Source organism: Tachysurus vachellii, chromosome 7 (genome assembly GCF_030014155.1).
Source record: "Tachysurus vachellii isolate PV-2020 chromosome 7, HZAU_Pvac_v1, whole genome shotgun sequence".
Taxonomy (NCBI): Eukaryota; Metazoa; Chordata; class Actinopteri; order Siluriformes; family Bagridae; genus Tachysurus; species Tachysurus vachellii.
Genome location: NC_083466.1, coordinates 782147 through 807506, shown reverse-complemented (window position 1 = coordinate 807506; position 25360 = coordinate 782147). Strand labels below are relative to the sequence as shown.

Below are 25360 nucleotides of genomic sequence, written 5' to 3'. Positions count from 1 at the left end.
GGGATCTGTCTAATGTTATAGGAATGTGGTTATGTTGCATTGATGATAGGTGTTAGCGCTCCCACGTGGAAAACATATGTAATTACAACAGGAGGGAAAGTAAACAAACAAACAAACAAACAAACAAACAAGCATCAAATATGCGAGAATAATTCACTTAATTCAAAGAACCGACTCGTTCGTGAACGAATCATCACTACAAAAGAACAAAAGAAGACGGTGAAATACCGACAGTACTTTATTATAAAAACCGCTGTACATCAACTGAGAGAAAAAAAAACAGGTTGTATTTATGTACAATGTGAAGAGGAGAAGCTAACACCATGTAATCGTGTTCCTCACAGCACTGAGGGAATCACTATTCTGTTAAATAAAACCAAATCAAACATTGGTTTTCAAGAGACAAACAAATCCATTTCAGTGACAATCTACAAATTCATGCTGTGCTTCTTTATAACTGAGAATAAAAACTATTCGCACCCGAGTGAAAACACATTTTACCACCAAAAACACTGCTAAGAAGTTAGCTTAGCTTACAGGAGCCATTCAGTAGTATCTATTTAAGTGTATAAGCTAGCTAAAAGCTAGCACTGTATGATGAACAAACAAACAGCAAGCTTTATGTGAATAAATAAAACAATAGCTAATACAGCTAACATTTGGCTAATTATTACACTGTGTAAACCTGTAGTCAAAGTTGCTAGCTCACTAGCTAACGTGAAACGATTCAAGTTAGCTAACATCACACTAGCAACTTTATTGTGTAAACCGTTCGCTAGTGTCGTCTGAAACCTAGCTAACATTAGACTGTTATAGTATGTAAACAATTAGTCCGGTTCCATCTCAAGGTTTGCGTTTTCACCCAGGTGCAAATGAAGAGTTATAAAAAATTTGGGATGATCGTTACTGAGAGTTGAAGATTAGCAGAATCCGCCCTGCCGAATGAATAGAGTACTATACTTCTTAATACTTCCATTTTTGGGATAAATTACATGTCTTCTAAACGAACAATGCCACCGTTTAGCTTCTGTCTGGTTAAATTATCAATATGGTACTTGAACGGAAACATTAAACATTTAAGTGATGAAGCCGGACAAAACACAACATAAATCTACGCGATACAGTTGCTGCAGTTGATAATCTCTGCTAGCAAAATTTTTTTCCTAGCTTTCTAACCGTATTAGTCGGATTTTGAAAAGTATTTCTACGCCTCTAACATCTGTAACTAATGTAACACCATGTCATATAATTCCTCGATTTTAAAAAGTGTCCATCCGCAACATGTTTAAGAGTTATTGGTGAGTTAATGTAATTGGTTGGAAACGTTTCATAACAAAATGTATCAGGCTAAACGTATGGTTCGCAATATTAGACTTAATTTGGCAAATTTCTGCCACTTAAATAATCTCCAGAGCCTGAACAGAGCTGCTTAACCTTAACCAGCTAGCAAATTTCCTGGGAAAATGATCACATACATTTATCTGGGTAGATATTTAGCTTTTGTAGTCAATGACATACTTTGTTAAATAGCTATTGCAGTAAAGGAATGTAGTTACATTAGCAGGCAGTGACAGAACAGATAAAGTACCTGGCTTGTTGGCCAAGCTGGCTACATGGGAACCCAGTCTGAAAGTAGCAAAATGAATGAAGGTAGCTATGAAATATTAAGGCAACAGCATCACAATAGCAACATACCTTGAATTAAAATGCAACGTAGGCTAACACTGCAGGCAAAATGGAATTCAAATGACCTGGTTCATCAGCCAGATTATACTGTAAATCACGACATTCAACCATGTCTTCCCTGAATCGAAGGAAGAGTTCGGCAGGATGCGAAAAGAAAAACCACCACTTTTTTTTTTACGCTGAAGAAACACGCACAATAACACGTACTATTCACAACCGACAGGGTTCATACAGTACTGTATGTACAAAACACGTCCAAAAACCTGAATCAGGCAGAACCAGACACTTCCTCAATACACTGCACACGATAAATACGTAAATAGGTCAGGTGAAAACATTCGTAAGTTAGCGCTAGTCAGCATAGTGCATGATGGACTCCACGTAGTTGCCGGGAAACAGTCCGGTGACGCCGTTGCACACGCCCTCGAACCAGCCGTCGTCATTTTTCTTGATGATGTAGATGATGGCGCCTTCCATAAAGGACAGCTCATCATCCTTGTCCTTGGTGTAGTCGTAAATGGCAACCACTGAGAAAGTTAAAGAAAAAAAATGTTCAGGCAAAATGAGAGGAAGTTAACAGTGTTAGTTACCTAGAAAACCAGCTAGCTATGTTAGACAGCTACCCTTCTCTATGTAGGACTTGGGGGCCCAGTGAGGGTCTCCGTCTGCGTACGGGTCGTTGTAGTGTACTAGCGCAGCGTCCTCTTCCTCATAGTCCACAGGGGGTGGGGGAGGGGGCGGAGCCGCTTCCTCAAACATGGGTGTGTCTTCGGGGAGTGGAGGTGGAGGAGGGGAGGGGCTGTCTGAAACTGAGGAGACAGACAGCTGACGTTAGTGGACGAGAAGAACTGATTGGAGGTGAAGACTTTTACTTAGTGCTTTATAAGGAGTTAAGGAGTATGACATTTTGGGCTTATATTTTGGTTGTGTATATAGTTGTGTATGTGTGTGTGTGTGTGTGTGAACACTTACTGTTCTCCTGAACCCGGGCCACAAATCCAGTGAGAGGAATTTGGGGTGTGAGCTGTGCTACAGGAGGAGGCGGCGGCGCAACAGAGACTATATACATCCACATATACACACATATAAATTATTAATATACTATTGTCATGTCTGCTTTAGATGAATCAATAATAATAACCAACGTTGTTCTGACATTCCAGGAAAGGAATGTTCCATCAAAGGAACTGACCCGGAGTCGGGTTCTGGGGGTACGTGGGACCGCCATTAAGGTGCGACTGTGGCACAGAGAACTGGGACGAGCTGGACGGGGCGCGCCGGTACGTGCCGGTCGCCGACACCATGGAGGCAGAGGACGAGGCGCTGGAGGAGCTGTGCCTCGAAATCTGCCGAGAAATTGTGCCGAACTGAGACATGGGGACAGGACCCAGACCTGGACCTGGAGGTACCACTGATAGCAGGAGAGAGAGACAAACATTAAATACACACCCAGTATAATGAGCTAAACAGACTGGACACGAGCTACATACTGTGATGACAAACAAAACAGGCTAGAAATGAAATACTAATATACCCGCTGAGATGCTAACCTGGAGCCATGCTAGGAGGAGAGGGTGTTGGAACAGCCAGAGGAATTCCCACGCTGTTCCCGCTGTTCTCCCGTCCACCGCTGCCACCACTGCTTCCACTGCAGAAAGGAAAAGATCACAGTGTAAACTGAAATACACAGAAATCATGCTAACAACACCGGGGTCTGAATCTTCAGCAGCTGGAGGAAGAAATGTGCGGAAATGGCATTAATGACAGAACTATATTTGTTTTTTTATCTCAGTTTTATTGTGAATGTGGATGAAATGCCCAGATACATTTTTTTTCTTTGCAAAATGAAAACAAAAAATAGGGAAACCTGTGACAGAGCCCTGTGTAATATTTGCTCACATTTGACCGATATTTTCCTATAAAATGTCACTCTTCTAGTGGGAACCGATGCTGTGCTGTCATTGTTACTCCAGCTCAGCTGTTCAAAAACCCGGAAACGTTCGCAGCTCGTGGTTTTCTGGGCTGTGCGCTGGCGTCCTCTTTCTCTGGTGCTATACAAAGGTCTCGTGTGGAGGAGGAAATGAGATCCACGGCCAGCGAGGGGACTGAAAAGCGCTGACAGACAGCCAGCGACTGGACACACGCAAAGCAAAAAAACTCATCACACCATTCAGCTATTCAGTGCATCACACCGCTGTGAGCCTTCGATTGGGGTTCAATTATTATTATTCGGGACATGATCATATGACTGGAAACAACAACAACAACAACAAAATAAATAAATAAATAAATAAAAGTTAATAAAACAAACTGATGAAATGTCAGTATGACGCACTGATTCATCGACATGTTAAAGATTACTGAGAGGAAAAGCAGAGTAAAGGCTAAAGGGGGTTTTGTGCTAATTGTGTGCTAATACTTATACTGCAGTGCTGCTGAACCCCTTCTGGATTCTGATTGGACAGATGGAGGCCATTAAAATTGCATTACATCATCGTTTCTATAGTAACATCTTACTTACAGCGACTTGAACAGCAGATGCGCCACATAAAGTGTGTGTGTGTGTGTGTGTGTGTGTGAGATATACCTGTGTGTTCGAGGTCTCTGGTTGACCGATGCTGTGCGTCCTGGGCTGCTCTGACCTCCGAGCCTCGCTGGACTCGTCATGTAGTCATTTGGCACCACTGGAGGTTTCACTGGCTCTAAAGTCTTATAGGGTGTGTTTCTCCTGTAACACACATACACACACACACACACACACATACAGGATGACTCACAATATCAAACCAAAACTTCCTTATTAAAGATTAAATGTAAATAATTAGGTTAAGTGCTGCTGAGTGCTGATTGGTCGTCATGTTTGTTGATGAATATTCTATTTATATTAATACGCTACACTAAGTTGCTATAGTAACAGCTCGTTCACAGAGATTTTATGAGCGGATATGAGAAAACTGTTACTATGGTGAATTTTAGGTAAGGAGTCTCCAGTGTCAGAGCTTGGTATCCAATAACCCCTTACCCCAATGTGCCCCGCCCTGCCATGGGTGGGCTCGGTGGCTTCTGCGTGGGAGGATTGGACCTCGATAAAGTCCCACCCCCGGACCTGGCAGGCTGACTGTTCCCTTGCTGTAAAACAGAAGCACAGATAATAAACAAAACTATACATATATATATATATATATATATATATATATATATATATATATATATATATATACACACACACACAGAAATATATACACTAATAGGTCAATAAAGAAGGTGAGGCAGGAACTCTGACAGAGCTTACCTTCGCTTTCAGCCACTGAGCGTGTGCAGTGAGAGAAAAGGAGAATCATTTAAACAGATTGTTTTTAATTAACGAGGAACACTGAGGAACACAATGAGCAGCAAAAAGGTCAGAGCTTGATCTTGTTTGAAATAAAACGAAGAGATAAACGCTGAAATGTCACGTCGATTGTCAGGACAGGAGATTTACCTCAGAGAGCCGACACAACCAGAGTGTTTGTTTCTCAAAACGATGTGAACATGAGAGGAATTTACTTCCAGCACTCGACTAACAGCATGATACGGTTACAGAGAAGAACCTCTTCAGAAAGCTAGACATGGGTTCCTGATAAACACCACGTGTTCAGGTTTGTTTTGGTTTGTCTAGTTTTTATCTCCTTTTATCGTCAGTGTCGGTTGCGAAGTCTTGTGAACCCCACAAAAACGGCGCTATAGTGATTTAAACATCACTGACCTTTACTCCGTGCCCCACATCATCCAGCAGCGTGTAATCGATCGGCTTCCTGATGTAGCGCACCGGCCGCTCCATGTTTCCAGGGGCGATGATTTTATGCGTCCGTGATGTGTTTTTGTTGGTGGTTAAAATCCCAATCTCTCGCCGTGCAACCTTTTCTTTGTGGATGTCCACCGTCTGCAACACACACACACACACACAAGAAATGTTACATTCCTAAAACTAGACATGTGCCATTGATGGTGTGTCTTTAAAATAGTTCCCCAGCCATGACTTTTATTCAGGATTAAATCCTCCAAGTGGAGCTCGGTGATGTGAGAGCTAATCCTATTAAAATAAAAAAAATAAAAAAATAAATAGTCACTCATCTTATCAAAGTCATTAAAATGCAATTTCTGCAGTTTCAGAGTGTTTGCTGTAGAAAGTACTAGTTTGTAAAAAGTTATAGAGACATAAATAGATATTTAGCTTTGTTTTTTTTTTGCTACTGCTGACTTCCTGGAACAACATGACTGACCTGCGAGATGTGATTGACGGAGGACTCCATGCGGCGCAGCTGAGACGCCTGGATGTCCAGCAGCTGCAGCACGTTGTTGGCCAGAGCGTTGATCTGATACGCCACACTGGCCAGAGACTGGGTGGTGTAGGCTTTAGTCTCCTCCAAGGCCTTCTTCTTATCCTGAGCCTGGAGAGAGAGACAGAGAGAAAGACAGACTTTAGACCTCACACACACACACACACGCCTTTAGCTTCTCCAGTTTTCACTTTAAAAAAAGTCACATTAATACAGAAATGTCATGGATACGAAACAAAAAATAATGATCTAATTGCTTTATCAGTCTAACGCCATCTTTCGTCCGATGGGGTAACATATCAACAGGTCATTAGTTCCAGGAACTTATATTTCTGTAAGTAATTCTGTCAGTTAACATATATGCGTATAGTACATTCTTTAAACTAGGAAAAGAAACCGCTAGTGATCTTTACATCACAAGGATCATTTCACTTATTTCAATAAATCACATCTATAATCAATCGACTTCGGTTTCTATTAATCACGAATGAATATTTAACCTGCTGACGATTAGCAGATGAATTAAATATGACCTGTAGCGATTAATAAGCGCTTAGTGACTCAGTGAGAGCAGTTAAATCCAGTGATGGATTAAAACTCATCTCCATTCGTACAACACTTCTCTTACAATGTCTCTGGGGTTGAGTTTATGGCCAGAAGTTGTGTTGATCACGTACTAAACTCTGTTTCACTACTGGAGACTCCTTCCATCAATAACTGTTCGGAGTACGAGTCTCCATTAACGAGTTCCTGTTACTATGGAAACGATTAAACCTTTTGACCAATCAGGGCCCAGTAGGATCAAAAACAGATGTCATATCAGTTGTAAATATCACAACTATGTAATATGTGTAATATGCAATAACTATGTGATATGACGTTACACACTTCATCTACAATCATAAATATGATCATAAGCTCATTATTAGACATTATTAGCATCATTAATAGACATCAGTGATGTCTAATATTAGCTGTGTGTGCATTTTAGAGGGATATTTATTACATATAACGATATACTCCCACTGGGATTATATTATAGCTCTTAAATATTGCGTCTTTAGACACTGTAGTAACTTCATATTCGAGCTAGTAAAAGATGGCTGCATGTTATACACTATAATCAGCCTGCATATGGATAATAACATCAACAACATATCAGCGGTGATATTTAAACACATCTCAAATAACAAACCTCATCCAGGAGACGCTAATAGAAATAAGTATGAGCTCGTATAATACTGTATTCTATTATCCAGATGATCTTCAGTAATCAATGTGATGTTCCAGAAATCTGCTTTTCCTGAGTTATAGGATTTTTTTATTTTTTTTTTGCATGTGAAATGTGAAGCACTGCATGTATTCAGCTCAGTGGCATCGAAACCCAGATCACATTCACATCTAAACACAATGCGAGCAAATCGTACAGGCCAGAGTCTGATCTCAGCATCTGATCTCAGCATCTGATCTCAGCATCTGATCTCAGCATCTGATCTCAGCCTCAGCGCTTTCTCTCTCTCTCTCTGTCTCTCTCTCTCTCCCTCTCTCTGTCTCTCTTTCTCTCTCTCGGTCTCTCTCTCTTTCTCTCTCTCCTTTCATGCATGAAGCAGCAGCAGAATCAGAGATGACTGACTGACACACCCTCCGTCCAAAATGCACAAATCCCCACATCCTCAAATCCGCACCGCACACATGTGATGGGAATAAAAAGCACACACACACACACACACACACACACACACACACACACACACACACACACACACACACACACACACACATTTTCCTGTAAATGTGAGCTGGATTGCTTACAGACTGATTACAGATTCCCCGCAACATCACGCACCGACATTCATCCCTTTCTTCATTCATCCCTTTCTTCTTCTTTTCATTACCTGCACATAATTATTCTCGCAGTATTCAGCGACCCTGGACAGATTCTGGTAGCTCTCGAGTAAAGCTCTCTTCCCAGCAGGAATTTCTTCCTCTAACAGCATTTGTAGCTCTGCCATTTTACTCCCCTCTGCATTACTGAAGCCTGCGAACCTTCTTTCATTCACACCGAGCAGCTCACACTGGCTATACAGCTGAGCTCCAGCAAAGAGTCGACTCCCCGATTCGGCTCATTGCTAACACAGAGTCGACTCCAGGCGCTGAGAAAGATTCATCTGAACTGATTGAAAGATCATGAAGTGGCATTAAACACATATGTATACATATAATATATATAATTCTAACTAATATTACTAATAATTACAATAAAATATTAGTTGTTTTGCTTTCTTATTCGTATATATTTATGCTTTCGGATTCCAGTCCATTTTTTTAATATATGTAAAAAAATATATTGTATATTTGTATTTATAAATGTATTTCTGGTTCTAGTGCATTAACTTTCACTAACTTTGTAGTATGTGTATAGAACAGATCAATGTTTAACAATCCTATACAATCTTTACGATTTTATTCACGATTTTATTATGTATTAGTAAATAAATTGTCTTTATGTTTCAGTAGGAACGTATAAAATTGTATAAAAATATACAAATACAAATGAACTAACATATTACGTTCCTGAGGAACATTTAAGTTAATTTAATTTAAAAAATGTCACTATGGAGTTCTTTTGGAATCGAAATCCGAGAAAACCATTCTGTAGAATCGATTCTGGGAATCGACTCTATTGTTTTCCTACACAAGGAATCAGAATCAAAATGGGAATCGACTCGAAAGCTAGAATCGAACAGCAGGAATAGATGCGCCTTTTTATGCGCCTGATCGCATCGCGCTGTGTTTTGATTGGCTGCGCTAATGGATCGTCCAATAGGAAAACGATGCGGTAGGTAGAGTGATGAGAAACACCACGGAAACCCGGAAGTGCCGTGACGCTGTGATTTCTTTCTTCAAACAGTGATGTTTTGGAGGAATAAAATGTGTTGATAATACATCAGTAGTGACGTTAATGTATTGCATTAACATTAGTGTTAACGAATTATCAGCTACAGTGTTGAATAGAGCTTAAAGACCTTTTCTTTTATACTGAAACCCAGCACACAAAAGGGTTTTAGCAGGTTTATATATATATATAAATAAATAAATAAATAAATAAATAAATAAATAAATAAATATATATATATATATATATATATATATATATATATATATATATATATATATATGTTTATGTATATGTTTATATATTTATATGTAAATTATATAGTTATATATATATGTATATGTTTTTATTTATATATGTTTATAAGATAAGATAAACCTTTATTCGTCCCACAATGGGGAAATTTCACTGTTACAGCAGCCAAGAGTAATAAAATGCAAATATATAAAAAGAATAGAGACATTATATATATATATATTTATGTATATGTTTATATATATTTATATGTTTATATATGTATATATATATGTTTATGTATATGTTTATATATTTATATGTTTATATGTTTATATATATATATATATATGTTTATGTATATGTTTATATATATTTATATGTTTATATATGTATATATATATGTTTATGTATATGTTTATATATTTATATATGTATATATATATGTTTATGTATATTTTTATCTATTTATATGTTTATATGTTTGTATATGTATATATATATGTTTATGTATATGTTTATATATTTATATGTTTATATGTTTATATATATATATATATATGTTTATGTATATGTTTATATATATTTATATGTTTATATATGTATGTTTATAGAGTTCACAATAGGCCCAATAAGAAGTCATTTCAGCTTCAGCCATCGTGTAAATGGGCTTAATTACGCGTGTCGCAAGGATTTGTGGGTCTTGTAGTTTAAAACCTCGCACTTTTTAAGCAATTCCAGAGAGGGTTAAAACTACATTTTCCACAATCCCATGCAGCACAGACAGGATTAGTATTAGTAGATAACACACTGACTGTATTGTCCCCTTTATTCATGCTGGCTGCTACAACACAGAACCTTCTGTTCTGTAGTAGGTTTATTTCTCTAAAGAACTCATAATGATGTGTTTAACTTCGAGCAGGTGACATTCATCTAAGAATAAAGTAATGTGATTATATCATAAACGATCCTCATTTATTGCTGTCGTTTGTAGTTTTATTAGTTTCTGTCTTCAGAGATGGAGAACAAATCAGTTCATCAGAGAAGATTTGAAGCTGCTGTTAAAGTGATGAGGACTTTACCTGCAGATGGTAATAAACTGTTATTACACTGTATTGTGTCGCAATGATGGGATTCTCTGGTGTACCATTTATTCAAACATTAATATGTTATTAAACCTTGCACACATTGTAATCTCTCTCTCTCTCTCTCTCTCTCTCTCTCTCTCTCTCTCTCTCTCTCTGTGTCTCTGTCTCTCTCTCCCCTCGCTTTCTCTCTCTCTCTCTCTCTCTCTCTCTCTCTCTCTCTCTCTCTCTCTCTCTCTCTCTCTCTCTGTGTCTGTCTCTCTCTCTCTCTCTCTCTCTCTCTCTCTCTCTCTCTCTCTCTGTGTCTCTGTCTCTCTCTCCCCTCGCTTTCTCTCTCTCTCTCTCTCTCTCTCTCTCTCTCTCTCTCTCTCTCTCTCTCTGTCTCTCTCTCTGTGTCTCTGTCTCTGTCTCTCTCTCCCCTCGCTTTCTCTCTCTCTCTCTCTCTCTCTCTCTCTCTGTGTCTCTGTCTCTCTCTCCCCTCGCTTTCTCTCTCTCTCTCTCTCTCTCTCTCTCTCTCTCTCTCTCTCTCTCTCTCTCTCTCTGTGTCTGTGTCTCTCTCTCTCTCTCTCTCTCTCTCTCTCTCTCTCTCTGTCTCTCTCTCTGTGTCTCTGTCTCTCCCCTCGCTTTCTCTCTCTCTCTCTCTCTCTCTCTCTCTCTCTCTCTCTCTCTCTGTGTCTGTGTCTCTCTCTCTCTCTCTCTCTCTCTCTCTCTCTCTCTCTCTCTCTCTCTCTCTCTCTCTCTCTCAGGTGCCTTCGTGCCATCTGATGACATGTTGATGAGGTTTAGCACGTACCACAAACAGGCCACACTCGGCGTGTGTAACAGCAGTGATTCCTACAGCCGAGACACACTGAGTGAAGCCAAGTGGTGAGAGTTTTTTACTAAGAACCATTAATTAAACTAATAAAACAAGTAATACATTTAAATTATTTTAAAAAAATAGTAATTTTGAGTGATAAAGTGAAAAAAGTGATAAAGTGATAAAAATAAAGGTATCTTAATTAACTTTGGCAGTTATTTAAAAAACATTAAAATCACTTTTTCGAAATTAAAAATATTGTAATTTAATTTTTTTCTTTATATTTTTAATTTTATATGACACAGTAATTCAGTAGGTATAAAATAAGCTGATAAAAAAAGTAGTGTGTGTGTGTGTGTGTGTGTGTGTGTGTGTGTGTGTAAAGGGAGGCCTGGAAAGCATTAGGTGACATGTCAAAAGAAGATGCCATGAAGGCATACGTTGAGGAGATTCTGCTGGTGAGTTGCTTCATTTGAGTCATGTTCGTTTTAAGAGTTGATTCTATCAGGATGATTCTTTTCCTCTTGTTAGATTTTGGAGATGATTCCTGTGACGGAGGAGGTGTCCGACCTGCTGGATGTGCTCGAACCCTTTTACGAAGTGGTGGAGGATGATAAGGACGAGGACGACGAGACGGCCAGCCAACCTGCGATGTCAACGTCCTCAGGTGTCATTAACAATACAGAGGAATTATGAGCAGGAGTTTAAACAAAACACAGACAAAAACAAAAAGTAGCTAATAAATAGCAATAAAATAAATAACTAGCTAGATAAAATTCCACTAGCCTCATGTCAGTTTTGTAAAACAGGAAGCAGTGACGAGTGGACAGGAAGTTCTGCAGGAGATGTAGATGATGATGCTGAAGGTAAATATTTTACATTTATTCCTTCACTCTTCTCTTATTGCTCTTATTAAAATAAATTTTATATAAAGCCTAACAGGCTCAGTAAAGGAGGCGTGGCCTCTTTAGCAGTCTCAGTAATGTAGGTGTGGTCTCTTTAGCAGTCTCGGTAAAGGAGGCGTGGCCTCTTTAGCAGTCTCAGTAAAGGAGGCGTGGCCTCTTTAGCAGTCAGTAAAGGATGTGTGGCCTCTTTAGCAGTCTCAGTAAAGGAGGCGTGGCCTCTTTAGCAGTCTCGGTAAAAAAGGTGTGGCCTCTTTAGCAGTCTCAGTAAAGGAGGCGTGGCCTCTTTAGCAGTCTCAGTAAAGGAGGTGTGGCCTCTTTAGCAGTCTCAGTAAAGGAGGTGTGGCCTCTTTAGCAGTCTCAGTAAAGGAGGCGTGGCCTCTTTAGCAGTCTCAGTAAATAAGGTGTGGCCTCTTTAGCAGTCTCAGTAAAGTAAGTGTGGCCTCTTTAGCAGTCTCAGTAAAGGAGGCGTGGCCTCTTTAGCAGTCTCAGTAAAGGAGGTGTGGCCTCTTTAGCAGTCTCAGTAAAGGAGGTGTGGCCTCTTTAGCAATCTCAGTAAAAAAGGTGTGGCCTTTTTAGCAGACTCAGTAAAGGAGGCGTGTCCTCTTTAGCAGTCTCAGTAAAGGAGGTGTGGCCTCTTTAGCAATCTCAGTAAAAAAGGTGTGGCCTTTTTAGCAGACTCAGTAAAGGAGGCGTGTCCTCTTTAGCAGTCTCAGTAAAGTAAGTGTGGCCTCTTTAGCAGTCTCAGTAAAGGAGGTGTGGCCTCTTTAGCAGTCTCAGTAAAGGAGGCGTGGCCTCTTTAGCAGTCTCAGTAAATAAGGTGTGGCCTCTTTAGCAGTCTCAGTAAAGGAGGTGTGGCCTCTTTAGCAGTCTCAGTAAAGGAGGTGTGGCCTCTTTAGCAGTCTCAGTAAAGGAGGTGTGGCCTCTTTAGCAATCTCAGTAAAAAAGGTGTGGCCTTTTTAGCAGACTCAGTAAAGGAGGCGTGTCCTCTTTAGCAGTCTCAGTAAAGGAGGTGTGGCCTCTTTAGCAATCTCAGTAAAAAAGGTGTGGCCTTTTTAGCAGTCTCAGTAAAGGAGGTGTGGCCTCTTTAGCAGTCTCAGTAAAGGAGGTGTGGCCTCTTTAGCAGTCTCAGTGAAGGAGGCGTGGCCTCTTTAGCAGTCTCAGTAATGGAGGTGCGGCCGACGAGACAAGACAAGGGACGAGACGAGATGTTCTTCAGCTCATCACTGATGGTATTGGAAGATAAACACAAGACCACGTACTGTAATCAATGTGAAAGTGGGCGGTACCGAGTGGTGAGGTCACTGATGATGTCAGATTGCTTTACAGACGGTGGCCATGCCAGTGAGCCGAAACAGTCACGTGACGAGTCTGTGGGAGCTAAAGAGGTACAAACACAACAGTTCACTTCCAGTTCACTTGATGATGAAGTTTTAAGATTTAGGAGCTGTTTTAACAACATTGTTTTCAGTCGAATTTATTCCCGACTTACAGATAAAAACATTTTTAGTAAATATGCACAAATGGCATGTCACAGAAAACACAGAACAGTGTATTGTCCTTCAGCACAGAGCCAGTAGGGGGCGTGGTCTAAACGTTATGGGTGGAGCTTCTATATACCATAAAGGGTCATGTCCTAGATGGTCATACAAGTTACTAGTAATTTCCTTAATTTTCCTATACAGTGAGAATCTACCAGTTGGGTCAAATGGGCGGAGTGCAAAAGTTTGTACGCCCTCAGCACAACACCAAAGGAATGAAAAAAGTGGCAAGATTTTGCTTTCTTTCCAGTCAAAACCGGTGGAGGGCACAAACTTTTGCACTCAGAAGCATGGTGTGGCGTTTAGAGGGAAAGAGCTTCTGCTCCTCAGGGTCCTAGTGCTGAACAGTTTAGAATAAGTGATTAGTGTTTATAACATTGCTATTTAAATAAGAAAATAACACAAAACAGTGTCATTTTCATGGAATTTTCTAGAAAACGGAGATGTTTCTGTAATCATGTTGTTCTTTTCTACTTTAGTACCATTTGATGACCATCACGGTTCCTTTAAGGTTCTGCTGTGGCTTTAAGGGTTAATTCCAGTGTATTTCACAGTTATTGCAGCCCCGGACATTTTAGATAAGAGGCACCTGAGCTTCTGGTGTTTTATCTTCAAAACATTGTTTGAAGGCCCCAGCGAGGATTGAACTCGCGACCCCTGGTTTACAAGACCAGTGCTCTAACCACTGAGCTATGGAGCCTGACGTGTGTTCCTTAGCTGAGAAACCTGAAGAATGTGTGTGTTCAAAGGCATTGTCTTCTGCAGTCTTGCTCTCAGTGTTTACACACACACAGAATGAAGAAAATGACGTTCACATTCCAGGGTGTTCACCTCCTGTTATTTAAGAACTTTGAGCTCATCCAACTCTCTCCTGATTGGTCCAGAGTGACTCTCTTTACTGATTTGATTCTTTTGTACCTTTTTTTTGTACAGCTCATAATTAATTTTATTGCTAGGGATCAGAACAGGATGTGAAGGTTCACGTGTGTAAAAAACACGTGTGTGTGTGTATGTGTGTGTGATATAACCAGCAGTGAGCACTGTTCTTAGCCCCACCCCTCTGTATTACAGAGCACACAGCTGGAGTGTTTTAAGTGTAGTGGATTGAGAAAGCAGTCCATGGTCCCGGTTCTGGTACTTGATGTAGTGTGTTTTTTTCCCCTCAGCAGTGGTATAAACCCGAGTGTGTGCTCCTCTCCCCAAGGGTTCAGAAGGCCTCAGAGCAGCTGCAGCTCGAGCCAAAAGGCCGGAGGGGCGAATGAGAAACACAAAGGATGAGGGTGGGAGTCAGGATGGAAATCCACAGGGAGCAGCAGCACTTCCCCCCTTCTGCAAAGGGGCACATGGACCGGTCCAATCTGTCATCCTGTCAGCAGGGAGAGGAAGAGGCGAGGGATTTACTTTAATATCCGTTATTTCGACTCCTACACCATGTAACAACAAAACACAAGGGTTCATATCGAGTGCACGTGACTTTGCACCCTAAATAGTGTCCAGTACATCTACCATAAAAATACACACAGATGTCCAAACTACCAGAATTGTTCATGTCTACAGTAAATACATTAACAATCGTGTTTAACAGATGTAGAGTATTAAGAGTTGTGGCGTGTAATTCCTTCTCCTTCAGGGTGTAAGTTATCAGGAGAGTCTGTCACTCCTCTCAGTGATGTAGAGACATTGCCGGATGACCGTAAAGCTGGACAGAGCGCTGTGACGGAGCCGCTGAAGGCACAGATTGTTGTGGCGTTGTCACGGTTACAGGAGGACATGAGGAGTGCGTTAGCAAGACTGAACACGCTGGAGGCTCGGGCCGTGTCACAGGTGAGGAAGACCATTTTGATACCATTGGGTTCTGCGTTCTGATTGGTCAGAGGTGTGGGTTGTATATTATTTTAATGGATTGTTTATTTATAATATTAATAAAAACTATGTTTCGATATGTTTAGCTGCAATGCGTTTTTCTGTAGAGTAGGAGACTGTTGTGATCGTTTGAAATCAGACCCAGAGTCAATGATTGGAAGATGATCTATCAGGAAACAGTGATCTCTGCTGGTTAGAAGGAGAAACAATGATTGATGATGTGATGTTCTTCTCAGGTGGAAAGGCTCGCTCTTCGCTGTGCTCCTCATACAGCTCATGCTGAAAAGGTAGGTGTAAGCACCTGGTGTAAGCACCTTTTTTATTGTAATGACTTCTGTACATCTGCAGTTTATTTAACTTGTCTTATTCAATAGCATCTTTTCATCTGTCCATCGGCCATCTCACAAATCTCAGTGGCGTTTCTCTTCATCTGGCCTTTTGTAACACACTACGTAGTGCAGCTTTACCTCCAGAAGAAAAGGTTTGAACAACACATAAGTATATTTATAGAATTTAGAAGAATATAAAGTTTTTGTGTTGGCAGATTGAAATTCTGAATGTGTTTGTGCTGAAATAAAGTGAACGCTGATGTGAAGTGTACACTCGAGTGTGTGTGTCCCAGCTCAACAAGGCCGCTTTCTCACTTTCAGGAAGACGAAGCTGTAGTTCTGTCAATGATGTGGACTAACAGAACTGAAATATTAAAGCAACAACAAACGTCTCTGAACATCACCAGTACTTGTACTTGTACACCAGTACAGTCTGAAAGATTGAGTCAGATTTGAGGAGTATATGAGTACAGTACTACTCAAATATCAAATCAAACATAGATATTAAATATCTACCAGTACATCGAATGATGTATAATTGGTAATCGTTCGTGTTGTGTAACGCTACAGGAACTCAAATTCTGTCTATTTTTTTATTTAATTTTTTTTTGTAATTCACATAATGTAAAATTGGTTTTAAGTTAAATGATGTGCCATTGAGTCACATTGTAGTATTTCTGTAATCAAAGAACAAACTATTTATAAATGTAACATAAGTAATAAAATAGGTAATATCTATAATATTTTGTTTGCTACACGACCTGAGTTTTGTGTACTAGTAACAGGCTAGTTAAATGTCATGCTAGCTCATTAGCTTGTAGAAGTAGTTTAGCTCAGGGTTTATAAATTCTGTATTCAGGTATTATTCTGTATTCATGATCAGTGTAATAGACAATAACTGGTCAATGTTTAGCACTTTGTGTGAACTCAATAAACAACTTTATAACCCGTTTTTTTCCTGCATTGTCATTTTTATTTAATAAGTCATTCTTTAAACAAACAATTATATAGGATTTAATAGTTCTGTATGCTAAAATACAGAAATAAATATTAAATACAGAAATAAATTATGTTAAAACAGCAATATTTATAAGAATTAATTTTAAAAAAATCTAATTAACCCAGTGTATAAATTTCCTAATTTCCGGTGTTGCACCGAAATTGATCCACCGGATAAATCATACACAGTCCATCGCCCAGATATCACCATGAAGCGTTATATAAACTTAATCTATAAATCACAAATTAAAGAGGTTTTTTATGTAATAAAAAAACCCAAAAACATTAATTTAGTCAAAGTTCAAAGGAATAAAGGTTGGAGATTTATGTTATAGAATGTCTGAAACCGGAACCTTTAGTTTAATACGGAACCATAGGATAGGATCAGGGTCGTGTTTCTTTCCGGTATGTTTTAAACGGAGCAACATAACAGATACGCGTGTATTTGGCGTGTTAGTCTTTAAAGGTTTTTTAAAGGTTTTTTTTCTGCTTGGAAAAAAGTTCTAGGAAGGAAAATATTCGCGATGGAGGAGCAACATCGATCAGCGCCTTCAAACTGGATCACACAACATCCTGTGGTGAGGTTTAGGTCTGACAGAAAGGGAGGGGGGGGGAGAGGGGAAGGGGAGTGCACTAACTTTTGCAGACATATAGTTAGAAATACAATTTATTAAATTGCTCATAACGTTATTACAATATTATAGTGTAGTCAGCAGAGGGCGCTAAACATGACGCGTTCCTCTCTGGCCGATGACGTCACCTAACATATGACGTCACCTAACAGCTGTATTTTTGTTTTACTGTGCTGATGCTTTGATCATCTCTTATTTAGTACCAAGACTTGCTGAACCTGGGTGTAGACGACAGTGTGCAGGTTTATGGAGCGTTCCTGGTGTATCTGGACCTGACAGAAGGTGAGAGCTGTGACGTACAGCAGATCCCACAGCAGATCCCGTGTTGAGGAACATTAATGATGTCTGGTTACTATCTCAGCCAGAGCTGTGAGAAAACTTTTGACCGTTCATGTAGAGTCATGTAGACCGTTCATCTGCACGTCGTGCAGAATCCGTCAGTGTCTCCTGTGTTGCAGTTCGGCGCTGGACAGCCGTGGTCCCGGTGCCGTGTCCTGAACTGCAGGCTGTTCTGCTGGAAGGACGTGAAAGAGAAGGCGAGGAGCTTCAGGTGGTTTATCCACTTCCTGCTCACAGAAGCGTCAGTCACGGAGAGTGAGTGAACAAAGCCACGATGTTCTGCGTATTCATGTTAAATTCTACAAGACAAACTTTGTGCTCTGGGACATGGAGCTTATGGAAAGTTTTTAGTCTATAAAGAAATCCAGTTGTAGTTAGAAATCTAACAACATATGTGTTTCTGTCAGTTTGAGGTGCATTGTGGGTCGTGGAAGTCCTATGCTCCTGTGCGCCGTGGCGTCCGATTCCACGCTGGTGTATCAGCGCCTGAGTGACGGCCTCGTGACCCCCGAACCCCCTGTGGACATCAAAGACCTGGGACGGAGACCGCATCGGAAACGCAGACTCCAGACGTGACGCAGGAAAAAGCTGGAGGGTTTCATACCCAGTACAGCTGCTGCTGTTCCAGAGGGTCTGTAGGTTTGCTGTTTAATGTCTTTATTTCAAAAAACCCCAGAAATTTATTTGTGCTAGAAAGTTGTAATAAAATGTGATTGTGCTGTAATGTGATTCTTCACAACGCAAAAAGGTTCAGATTCCAAAAACGTTTTTCTTTTTCTTTTTTTAAGTTTTTAATTTTAAGGACGATGTTTTTTTTCTGAGCTCGATTCGAGAGATGAAGCTGTTTGTGGCCTGTTTTGAGCCAATAGAGGTGAAAAAATGAAAGAATGTAAACATTATGAAAAAAAATACAAATTTATCAATTTTTTATATGACATTTGTGAATAATTGTTATATCAATAATTAATTTGCAGTTAGTAGTTAACTAACAACATTTAAACTAACTGTTTTAATGTTGATACGATTTTTTTTTTATGTAACAATGTAAGGTTTTGGTCTGTATATATTTTTTTAAATGTAATTAATTATGAATTGTGAAGTGTTTCATCACCATGAAAGAAAATAATGTATAAAGATTAAAGTAATGTAAAAATCATCACAAACGTGTGTGTGTGTGTGTGTGTGTGTGTGTGATCAGGCTCAAGTGTTCTGTAAATCTGAGCCTCACCTTGCGCAGTCTCGAGCTCACAGTCACGCACCGACGTTAAAGCGACTCCACGCGCTAACTGTGTGTCGGTTTCTAACCACTTTAACATTAAAACTGTGTCACGTCGTCATCAGTCATCACTACTAACCACATACCGGCTGTAAAAAATCCCAGCTATGTGAAGTAACATTAACATTTAATAAGCTCACGACTAAACAAAGCCTGCATGTTTGATGGCATTAAATGTGTCTGAACTAGAAAACTAGCTCAAGCTGATACAAGAGAACATTCAGCTCATTTTAAAAGGATTTTACCAACAAATTGTTTATTCAATAAACCTCTAGTTAGCTAGCATACGAAATGTGATGTCACAAAACTAGCTAGTTTGTCAGAAATCCCACTTCTGTGGAAAGAAAAACACGTTATCTTTTGAGTTTATGTATTTAGCGGCTGTGTCGAACGCTAACTAAGCTTACGTCTCGCTAATGCTCGCTAATTGCTACACAAAGCTAGCTAATGCTGCGAGGAGAACAGAAACAAACCTAGTTTCTCTTTGGAAATATTCCATAACGAAGCTGTGTAGCTAAAGTACAGGGCGCTAGCGTGAGAGAAACATCCAGTGGATGTTAGCAAACATAATAATAATAATAATTACGTTAGTTAGCCAACACTTGTTTGTAGGGTGTAAGTAACATTAGGAAAGTTCATTGTGTGTGTTTGTGTAGATTGTGTGTGACGCTAGCTTCGGTTCCCTGAGAGAAAAGACGAGCGTATTTGTTTATTATAAAAGGTTTTATTATTGTTGTTTGTTGGGGGGGTGGAGACAGGGGGTGGAGACAGAGCGCATTAATACAGTGACGCACTGAACAAGATCGTTTTCTTTTCTGCTGTTTTGATGCTGTGGATTAGACGTGAGTGCGGTTTATGGGCACGTCAGGAGACTCGAGTCCTTCAGGCTGCTTTCATGCTCTGTTTCGTTTTCCTCTCGACTTCCAGCATCTCGTCTTCTTTCTCTTTTAAACTCCTGACCAATCAGGTGCGAGTCAGGGGAACGAGAACGAGATCGTTTAAACGCTAATTAGCTGATAGGAGCCGCGAAGAGAAAAGTGTTGCTATGGTTACAGACTCGGTGGCTCCCGTAAACGGCGGTGTCAAAGCGGCCTTGGACCGCGGTGTGTTCGGGATATTACGATGCTGAAAGTGTGCGAATGTTGTACGACGTTTGAAACACGATGAGAGATGAAACCTCCGACACTCGCGGTCCTGAGCGGCGTTACGCTCGAACATCACTGAAGAGTTCACACAAATGAATGAAGATAAAAAAAACAACACTTTTAGACTTAATGGTGAGAAAATACACTTTTCCAGCACGTGTACTCACTCTCTCTCTTTCACACACACACAAACACATATATATAAAATGCCTGGAATGTATGGGATGGATTTAAATTTGTCCTTTTTGTTTCGTTTCTTTTGACAGCTTCCTGGAACATCTCATCTCTGAGGAAGAAGAACAAAAAGTAGACGAAGCAGCAAAATGTTTCATTCTCCACGTGCAAGAGATGTAAAGTGTCCTCTTTTAAAAAAACAAAAAAAACAAACAAAAAAAAGGTCCAGGACAGTGTTGTGTTTGTGTCTCTCGCTCTCAGAAACGTTGAGAAACACAAGAGAAAGGCTTCGTGTAAGGCAAGAGCACTGTAACCACGACGACACACATCCATCCCACGTCCCCGTTTCTCCTCCCCTGCGGATGTCTTAGTGTGGTGCAGCGCTGACCGTAGACTGCAGGGGTCGCCGCTGGGCTCAGTGTTGAGGTCGGGACTCGCTCGGCGCTCAGAGGAGGGGGAAAGGAGACGTGGGGAGGAGGAGTGATCATCTCCAGGAGGAAACCAGGTAATACAGTGTCAGGTTATGTCACTTCCTCCTCTGATGAACAGTAGTCACGTCCCTGAAAGGGGGGAAAACAATATGAAGTGAGGACGCGTTACTCTTTACCTCGACAGCACAGCACCGGGTTTTATATGACACACAAATCATGACGACGTTTTACGACCGCGTCTGAGGAACGTGTCGAGCTTGTGAGACGTCTCACCTTTTCGATCTTCTCGTCCAGCATCCTGAAGAACTCCTGCTGGCTCTCTGACGAGTGAATGCTACACACAGACGAATCGGAGCGTCAGCGACAAGAGAGGACGAGCGGTACGGATAAAAGTCGGGGAGGTTTTGTTAAACTCACCTTATTTTGTTAGTGTTCCCTCCGACCTCTTTGTGTTTGCCCTTGTGCAAAAATGTGCTCTTCTCCTGCAAACACAACAACACACAACCTCAGTAACACAAACGCAGCAGTGAGCCGACACACAGACGACTACATAGTGCTGTACGCTGTGTGTGTGTGTGAGTGAGTGTGTGTGTGTGAGAGATATACCAGGTGTGTGTGTGTGTGTGTGTGAGAGATATACCAGGTGTGTGTGTGTGTGTGTGTGTGTGTGTGTGTGAGAGATATACCAGGTGTGTGTGTGTGTGTGTGTGTGTGAGAGATATACCAGGTGTGTGTGTGTGTGTGTGTGTGTGTGTGTGTGTGTGTGAGAGATATACCAGGTGTGTGTGTGTGAGAGATATACCAGGTGTGTGTGTGTGTGTGTGTGTGTGTGTGTGTGTGTGTGTGATATACCAGGTGGGTGTGTGTGTGTGTGTGATATACCAGGTGTGTGTGTGTGAGATATACCAGGTGTGTGAGATATACCAGGTGTGTGTGTGTGTGTGTGTGTGTGTGTGAGATATACCAGGTGGGTGTGTGTGTGTGTGTGTGTGTGTGTGTGTGATATACCAGGTGTGTGTGTGTGTGTGTGTGTGTGTGTGTGTGTGATATACCAGGTGTGTGTGTGTGTGATATACCAGGTGTGTGTGTGTGTGTGATATACCAGGTGTGTGTGTGTGTGTGTGTGATATACCAGGTGTGTGTGTGTGTGTGTGATATACCAGGTGTGTGTGTGTGTGTGAGATATACCAGGTGTGTGTGTGTGTGTGTGTGATATACCAGGTGGGTGTGTGTGTGTGTGATATACCAGGTGGGTGTGTGTGTGTGTGTGTGAGATATACCAGGTGTGTGTGTGTGTGTGTGTGATATACCAGGTGGGTGTGTGTGTGTGTGATATACCAGGTGTGTGTGTGTGTGTGTGTGTGTGATATACCAGGTGCTCCTGGTTGCGCGTGTTCATCCGCTCCTCCTCCCCCTGCATGTACTTCACCTTCTCCACCCCTTTTAGTTTGTACTCGTCTATAAACACAAACAGAGGAACTTTAATGAACACCAATCGCTTTCATCCTCCACTAACACTAACAGTAACACTAACAAACACTAACACTAACAGTAACACTAACAAACACTAACACTAACACTAACAAACACTAACACTAACTAACAGTAACACTAACAAACACTAACAGTAACACTAACTAACACTAACAAACACTAACAGTAACACTAACAGTAACACTAACAGTAACACTAACAGTAACACTAACAGTAACACTAACTAACAGTAACACTAACAAATACTAACACTAACTAACAGTAACACTAACTAACAGTAACACTAACTAACACTAACTAACAGTAACACTAACAAATACTAACAAACACTAACACTAACTAACAGTAACACTAACTAACAGTAACACTAACACTAACTAACAGTAACACTAACTAACAGTAACACTAACTAACAGTAACACTAACAAATACTAACACTAACTAACAGTAACACTAACTAACACTAACTAACAGTAACACTAACAAATACTAACACTAACTAACAGTAACACTAAAAAACACTAACAGTAACTAACAGTAACACTAACTAACAGTAACACTAACTAACAGTAACACTAACACTAACTAACAGTAACACTAACTAACACTAACTAACAGTAACACTAACAGTAACACTAACAAACAGTAACACTAACTAACAGTAACACTAACTAACACTAACAAATACTAACACTAACAAACACAAACACTAACTAACAGTAACACTAACTAACACTAACAAACACAAACACTAACTAACAGTAACACTAACTAACAGTAACACTAACTAACACTAACAAACACTAACACTAACTAACAGTAACACTAACTAACAGTAACACTAACACTAACTAACAGTAACACTAACTAACACTAACTAACAGTAACACTAACAGTAACACTAACAAACACTAACACTAACTAACAGTAACACTAACTAACAGTAAATAACAGTAACACTAACTAACACTAACAAACACTAACAGTAACACTAACTAACACTAACAAACACTAACACTAACTAACAGTAACACTAACACTAACTAACAGTAACACTAACTAACACTAACTAACAGTAACACTAACAGTAACACTAACTAACAGTAACACTAACACTAACTAACAGTAACACTAACAGTAACACTAACAGTAACACTAACACTAACTAACAGTAACACTAACAGTAACACTAACAAACACTAACACTAACTAACAGTAACACTAACAGTAACACTAACAAACACTAACACTAACTAACAGTAACACTAACAGTAACACTAACAAACACTAACACTAACTAACAGTAACACTAACACTAATTCCTCTCTGGCAGAAAATAAAAAAATTAATATTCTGCTTCAAAGCCATGAGATTAGTCCATTTATCCTGTTTCACTCAAATAAACATGCTTAATTAGTGTGTTTCTCTCTCACACACACACACACACACACACACACACACACACACACACACACACACACACACACACCAGATGTTATATGTTACACAGTAGACTTTATTTAACAATCCTGCATGAAAATGTTTGTGTGTTTTTTTTATTTTTTTTATAAATCCACAGCACTTTGTTTCTTTGGGAATAAAACGTACACACTCATTTCAGCCAGGTTTCAGTGTTCTCTCTCTCTCTCTCACACACACACACACACACACACACACACACTAATAAAACCCAGTGTATTTTGACTCCATCTCAGTGGTGGGAGTGAAGCTGACTAGTGTCTGGTGTAGACGCTGGCGAGTGCTCAGTGCTCGCTGAACTGAAGTGCTCTCACCTTCACAGACCTCACAGTACTGAACTCCAGAACATAGTGAAGAGATCAGCCACAGGTTCTTATCCCCACTCCACTTCTCCTTCTTACACTCAACCGAGCTACAACTCACTCATCACATTTACTGCTAACACCACGCCTCCAGGGGCAGGACGTGGACACGTTCCAGACAGAGCAGAAGTTTCCGTTCAATCCCACAGTGTTTTTTATAGAACATTCTGATCTGTGCTCAGTAACGAATGTGGGATTAGTCTATGATGTCCCATCACGTGTGAAAGTTCTGGTACGCTCACGTTTGCAGTGACACGTGCACTGTATGACTATCTCTTTGTGTATGTGCGTGTGTGTGTATGTGCGGCGTTCAGCGTTCCTGACCTGAGGAGAAGGCATCTCCATTGCTGTGGGCTTTGTCCCGATCCTCCTCATCTCCAGGAACGGACGACAACTGCTTGGCCGAAGCGCAGCCCATCACTCCCTCACTCCCCCCGCTCTCTCCAACATGGTACTGTCCTGCACACCTGATAGAGAGACAGACAGACAGAGAGAGAGACACAGAGAGAGAGAGAGACAGACAGAGAGGGAGAGAGAGAGACACAGAGAGACAGACAGACAGACAGACAGAGAGAGAGACACAGAGAGACGTCAGAGCCCTGAATTTCACCCACGTGTGTTTTACTGGGATGTGAGATGTGTGTGATTACAGTGTAGTGACGTCACAGCCCCTTGTCACTCTCACACACACACACACACACACACACACACACACACAGCCACATGTAAAGCATTTACACACACCAGGCTTCGAGGTTAAATGTATAAACAGAAATGTTTACACCGAAGTCTTTATATTTGTGCTAAAGCTCGTAATAAAGCGAGGCACGCGCCGCTGATGATGATGATGAAGAGGATGATGATGATGATGTGTTTTTACTGGCTAATGGTAATTAACGGCCTGGTGTGTAACATGAAACACACAAAACACACAGGTGAGTGTGAATAACGACCAGGTTAAATCCGAATCCTGGTTCACACCTGAATTAAAGCGCATTATTGTGATGCGGTGCAGATTTCAGTGTAAAGAGGAAACACAACAATGACAACAAACAGTGCGGCGCTTCCCTTTATTACACCCTCATCACAACAAACACACCTTTACACTCACCTGCGCCTCAGAAACACACACTTACCTTCACGCAAAACTCCGTGTTTCACTGGAAATAGTCGCGTTTTGACCAAAAACGAGCTGCCGTCTGAGTCCTGCATGTGAAACCCGCCGCAGCAGCAGCAGTCTGGTGGGACGCGTCCCAATCCGCTACCTGACCGCCTGTAAAGGCGCCCTACGGAGTGCGGATGTAACGGGACACTACACCACTACATAGGGAACTACATGCTGATTTGGGACAGACCCTCGATTTAGAACGAAAAG

At 40.6% G+C, this 25360-nt stretch overlaps 3 protein-coding genes and 1 non-coding gene across 4 annotated transcripts; 1 reads left to right on the top strand and 3 right to left on the bottom strand.

Annotated features, from left to right (window-relative positions):
• Positions 1–225: 225 nt before the first annotated feature.
• On the bottom strand, positions 226–8069 carry abi1b (abl-interactor 1b). The gene is made up of 11 exons (XM_060873717.1): positions 7901–8069; positions 5949–6116; positions 5432–5608; positions 4979–4993; positions 4709–4815; positions 4274–4414; positions 3237–3334; positions 2879–3097; positions 2659–2745; positions 2310–2495; positions 226–2213 (listed from the first exon to the last, which is right to left on the bottom strand). Exons 1-11 carry the CDS (start codon positions 8015–8017, stop codon positions 2038–2040), a joined length of 1491 nt encoding a protein of 496 aa, XP_060729700.1. The 5' UTR covers positions 8018–8069; the 3' UTR covers positions 226–2037.
• A 6020-nt stretch (positions 8070–14089) lies between these two features.
• On the bottom strand, positions 14090–14162 carry trnat-ugu (transfer RNA threonine (anticodon UGU)). Its single transcript has one exon. It is a non-coding gene; the product is annotated as a tRNA-Thr (tRNA).
• A 2904-nt stretch (positions 14163–17066) lies between these two features.
• tsen15 (TSEN15 tRNA splicing endonuclease subunit) lies at positions 17067–18720 on the top strand. Its single transcript, XM_060873345.1, has 4 exons — positions 17067–17231; positions 17486–17567; positions 17744–17879; positions 18032–18720. The coding sequence occupies exons 1-4, from the start codon at positions 17178–17180 to the stop codon at positions 18198–18200; spliced, it is 441 nt and encodes a 146-aa protein (XP_060729328.1). The 5' UTR covers positions 17067–17177; the 3' UTR covers positions 18201–18720.
• Positions 18721–20426: 1706 nt separating this feature from the next.
• Positions 20427–25264, bottom strand: zgc:55943 (uncharacterized protein LOC406337 homolog). Its single transcript, XM_060873716.1, has 6 exons — positions 25122–25264; positions 24310–24452; positions 22023–22108; positions 21068–21132; positions 20924–20984; positions 20427–20779 (listed from the first exon to the last, which is right to left on the bottom strand). Exons 2-6 carry the CDS (start codon positions 24401–24403, stop codon positions 20741–20743), a joined length of 345 nt encoding a protein of 114 aa, XP_060729699.1. The 5' UTR covers positions 24404–24452; positions 25122–25264; the 3' UTR covers positions 20427–20740.
• Between the last annotated feature and the right edge of the window lie 96 nt (positions 25265–25360).

Bases quoted from the DNA above. Each gene is read 5' to 3' on its own strand.
- abi1b (XM_060873717.1), bottom strand. From the start codon at position 8,017: ATGGCAGAGCTACAAATGCTGTTAGAGGAAGAAATTCCTGCTGGGAAG. The intron at 2,746-2,878 runs GTCAGTTCCTTT...GGATGTATATAG, and splicing joins CCCCCAGAACCCGACTCCGG to TCTCTGTTGCGCCGCCGCCT. The intron at 2,214-2,309 runs GTAGCTGTCTAA...TAACTTTCTCAG, and splicing joins CAAGTCCTACATAGAGAAGG to TGGTTGCCATTTACGACTAC.
- tsen15 (XM_060873345.1), top strand. From the start codon at position 17,178: ATGGAGGAGCAACATCGATCAGCGCCTTCAAACTGGATCACACAACAT. The intron at 17,232-17,485 runs GTGAGGTTTAGG...TCTCTTATTTAG, and splicing joins GGATCACACAACATCCTGTG to TACCAAGACTTGCTGAACCT. The intron at 17,568-17,743 runs GTGAGAGCTGTG...CCTGTGTTGCAG, and splicing joins GTATCTGGACCTGACAGAAG to TTCGGCGCTGGACAGCCGTG.
- zgc:55943 (XM_060873716.1), bottom strand. From the start codon at position 24,403: ATGGGCTGCGCTTCGGCCAAGCAGTTGTCGTCCGTTCCTGGAGATGAG. The intron at 20,985-21,067 runs GTGAGTTTAACA...GTCTGTGTGTAG, and splicing joins GGGAACACTAACAAAATAAG to CATTCACTCGTCAGAGAGCC. The intron at 20,780-20,923 runs GTGAGACGTCTC...CCCCCCTTTCAG, and splicing joins TGGACGAGAAGATCGAAAAG to GGACGTGACTACTGTTCATC.